At 63.9% G+C, this 3,244-nt stretch overlaps 1 protein-coding gene across 1 annotated transcript in view; it reads right to left on the bottom strand.

The window, feature by feature from the left end:
- NR2E1 (nuclear receptor subfamily 2 group E member 1) overlaps positions 1-2,794 on the bottom strand; it is a 13,874-nt gene extending 11,080 nt beyond the window's left edge. The window contains exon 1 of the mRNA XM_026036614.1: positions 2,770-2,794. Within this exon, the coding sequence (XP_025892399.1) occupies positions 2,770-2,794 (25 nt within the window). The remainder of the gene's footprint in view (positions 1-2,769) is intronic.
- Between the last annotated feature and the right edge of the window lie 450 nt (positions 2,795-3,244).

Raw genomic sequence — 3,244 nt, forward strand, 5'->3', positions numbered from 1 at the left:
TCTCTTCTCTTCTCTTCTCTTCTCTTCTCTTCTCTTCTCTTCTCTTCTCTTCTCTTCTCTTCTCTTCTCTTCTCTTCTCTTCTCTTCTCTTCTCTCCCTCTTTGCCCCGTTCCCGCGGGCCCCGCGGGCTCCCAGCTCTATCTTTGTGCTCGCGCCGCGGCGGGGTGAGCCCTGGCCGCCGGTGGGGGGTGAGAGCTGGAAGAGCAGACCCGGGGGGAGCCGGAGGGGCAGGAGGGAGGAGGGGGGCGCGGAGGCTCCTCTTGCTCCCTAGAGAATTTCGAGGCCGAGATGCTTCCAGACGGGCCTGCGCGGGGGCTCTAAAACAATGTCCCCGGCGCACAATGGGGACATTAGATAAAGTGTTAACTTAATGATTTCGCCCATTGAGCCTCGTTTGACTGCCTCCAGTGAGCACAAGCTGCCAGCTTCTCCCCCAAATGAGAGCCGACAGCTGCTATACACGGCGCGCCGAGCGGCCCGGAGGATTAGGTTAGGGCCCGCCGGAGGGGGGGCGGCGGCCGGGGGGGCCCGCTGGGGGCCACAGCGCTTTTACGCAATTAATAGCGAGGGCGGCCCGAGGAAGCCCCCTCGGCGGGCTCCGGAGCCGCAGGTAGGGGCCCGTGGCGAGCACCGCGGCCGGGCCCCGGCGGGCGCGTAATTACCAGCCCTCCTTGCCACCTGCCCATTGGGGCACCAGTGACCCGTCAAAAAGTGTAGCATGGGAATTCGGATGTGGCACAAAGGCGGCGCGCAGAGCGCCCGCCTCCCCTCCGCCGCGCGCAGCGTGCGCGGGGCCGGCGTCCCGCGCGCACGGACACACACGCGCGGACACGCGGGGCCGGGGGGGGGGACGGGCACCGTCCCTTGCACCCTGCGGCACCAACAGCCCCCCCCCAGGCTCGGCCCCTGCCCGCATGGCGAGTTGCGAGCCTGGGGGTTGCTTAAAACGTCCTGTATGTAGCATACTGCATGTATATGTACACATAATGCATAGGAATATTATTTATAGGTGTATGTATATACATATATATAACTATAGTCTCTACATACAGGCGTACTATGTAAGTTTAGCAGCGCCCTGCCAGTCGCGTTGGAGGCCGTCGGGGCGGCGCAGAGCCGCGGGACCCCCCCGCTCCGCTCCGCRCCCGCGCCGCGCAGCTCGGCACGAGAAAGTGCCCGGGAAGGGCAAAACAACAGGAGGGGAAAAAAATAATAATTAAAAAATATAATAATAAAACGAGGCGGGGGGCGGTGAGAGAAAAAAAAAACATGTAAACTTGACAAGAGGTCGTGAGATAACTGATTAACTCTTTTTAAAAGCGCTCCTGTTCCCCGAGGTACCGCTTGGTCTCAGAAGTTTAGCTCTAAGAAAAAGGGATTTCTGTTCAGCTGGGAAACCGTTTTGAACATCCCGCGACAGGGGGTCCTCGGGGGCCTTTTTTGTGTGTCATAATTGCTTAAAGGATATATGGCAGCCCCGATTACTGTAATTACCATCAGGGGCTGTTGAAAGAAGTTAGTCTGGGCTCGAGGGATGGCGGGACGGGGTCCTGTTACCACCCAGGCAGACATCGCAGCTCACGTCGCTACTCGCTCACCGGCGGGCAARAAAAGCCGGGCCCGACCTCCCCGCCTTGCAAAACGTCCCCGGCCGGGCCCCGGCGGCTGTTTTAGGGAGAGGGGCTCCCAGGGAGAGGGGCTCCCCGCTCCGCTCCCACGCGCACCCCCGTATCGGCCCCCGCGGCCGCCCGGGCCCGATCCCGATCCCCGGCTCTGCCCGGGCAGCCCCTTCCCCTCGGSCGGGCGCTGAGCCCCGCGGCCCCGCTGCTGCTTCGGGGCCCCTGGGCGCCCCAAACCGCGCGGCCCCGCGGACAAAGGCGGCTCCGGGGCCGGGGCCGGGGCGCGCGAGCCCCGCACCTCCCTGCGCGCCGCTCCGCAGCGCCCCGAGGCCGCCCGGGACACCCGCGCCCGGCCCGTCACTTGTCACGCATTAAATTGGATTGGGAATTTTCTTCCCCTTTTTGTTACTGACTCCATCCATATTTCCCACTCCGAGAGCCCCGTCGGGATTATACGGCTTGAGCCGCTCTTGCGGGAGCGGCGAGTCATGCTTTAAATTCCCCAGTTATGAGGTACGCGGATTTAGGATTAACGAAAATGTGACTTTTAAGTTGTTTCTGCTCCCCGCTAAAGCAGGATTATTTGCTGCAAGCGGGAGCGGGGCGCAAAGCAGCGCGCTCCGACCCCGCCGCCGCGGAGCGCCCCGCGCGGCGCCCGCGAGGGCGCCACGGGAGCCCCAAACTCCCCAAAATAATAATAATAGCAATAACAATAAATACCTATCTATGCTATATGCAACGTTTGCGTCGCAGGGGGTTGCAGCGAGGCCGGGGAGAGGCTTCGCAGCGCCCTTTAACCCCCCGAGCTGCCCAAGCGGCTGCAGAGCCGGGCCCGGGCCAGCGCAGCGCCCCGTTTCTGCCCCGATTTTTGGGGGGGGGGGTGGCGTGGGGGCAAAACGGGGTGCAGGCAGCCCGAAAGCAGCGTTTTTGCACCACCCTGACCCGGATAGAGAGCCCGCAGCCTCTATATTCGTTGCCACTGCGGCTGGGGGACACCCTGCTTTCTTCCTCATCTTCTTCCTCCTCTTGGAGGGAGGGGGGGTGCAGCCCCAAACCACGGCCCCCCCACACCCGCTGCCCACTCCCCGCCCTGCACCTGCCGCCCCCCGCGCGGCTGCGGCGCGGGGCGGCTGCCGCCGCTGTTACCCACTTGTTGATCCCGCCGGTTTGCTCATGCTCGACGCCCCCGGGGGCCGCGGCGAGAGGCGGCGCCCCCCGCCCGGGGCCGGGGGCTCCCTCGGGCGCTCCTCACTGCTCGCTCCGCCGCGGGGGCCGCCGCATCCTCGCCCCGCGCTCGCCGCCCGCGTCCTCCCGAGGCGCGGGGACGCGGCACGGAGAAGAAAAAAATATATATATATTAAAAAAAAAAAGAAGAAGAAACGAAATGGCCAAAGTTGTGGAGCCCCCCGCCTCCCGCGGACGCTCTCGGCGGGTGCAGGGGGTGCGCGGGGCTGGTGTCGCCCCCGCGGTCCCGGCAGGCGAGCAGGAGGCACCGCCGCGAGGACAACAATGAGGCGGCGGCGAAGGTAGGACGGGGAGCGGGGCCCGCGGTGGGAGCGGGGCCCGGAGAAAATAATGGAAAAGGGAAAAAAAAAAAAAAAAAAAAAGGCGTCAGAGGAGGCTGT

Source organism: Nothoprocta perdicaria, unplaced genomic scaffold, assembly GCF_003342845.1.
Source record: "Nothoprocta perdicaria isolate Ctin4 unplaced genomic scaffold, notPer1 scaffold_182, whole genome shotgun sequence".
Classification (NCBI taxonomy): Eukaryota; Metazoa; Chordata; class Aves; order Tinamiformes; family Tinamidae; genus Nothoprocta; species Nothoprocta perdicaria.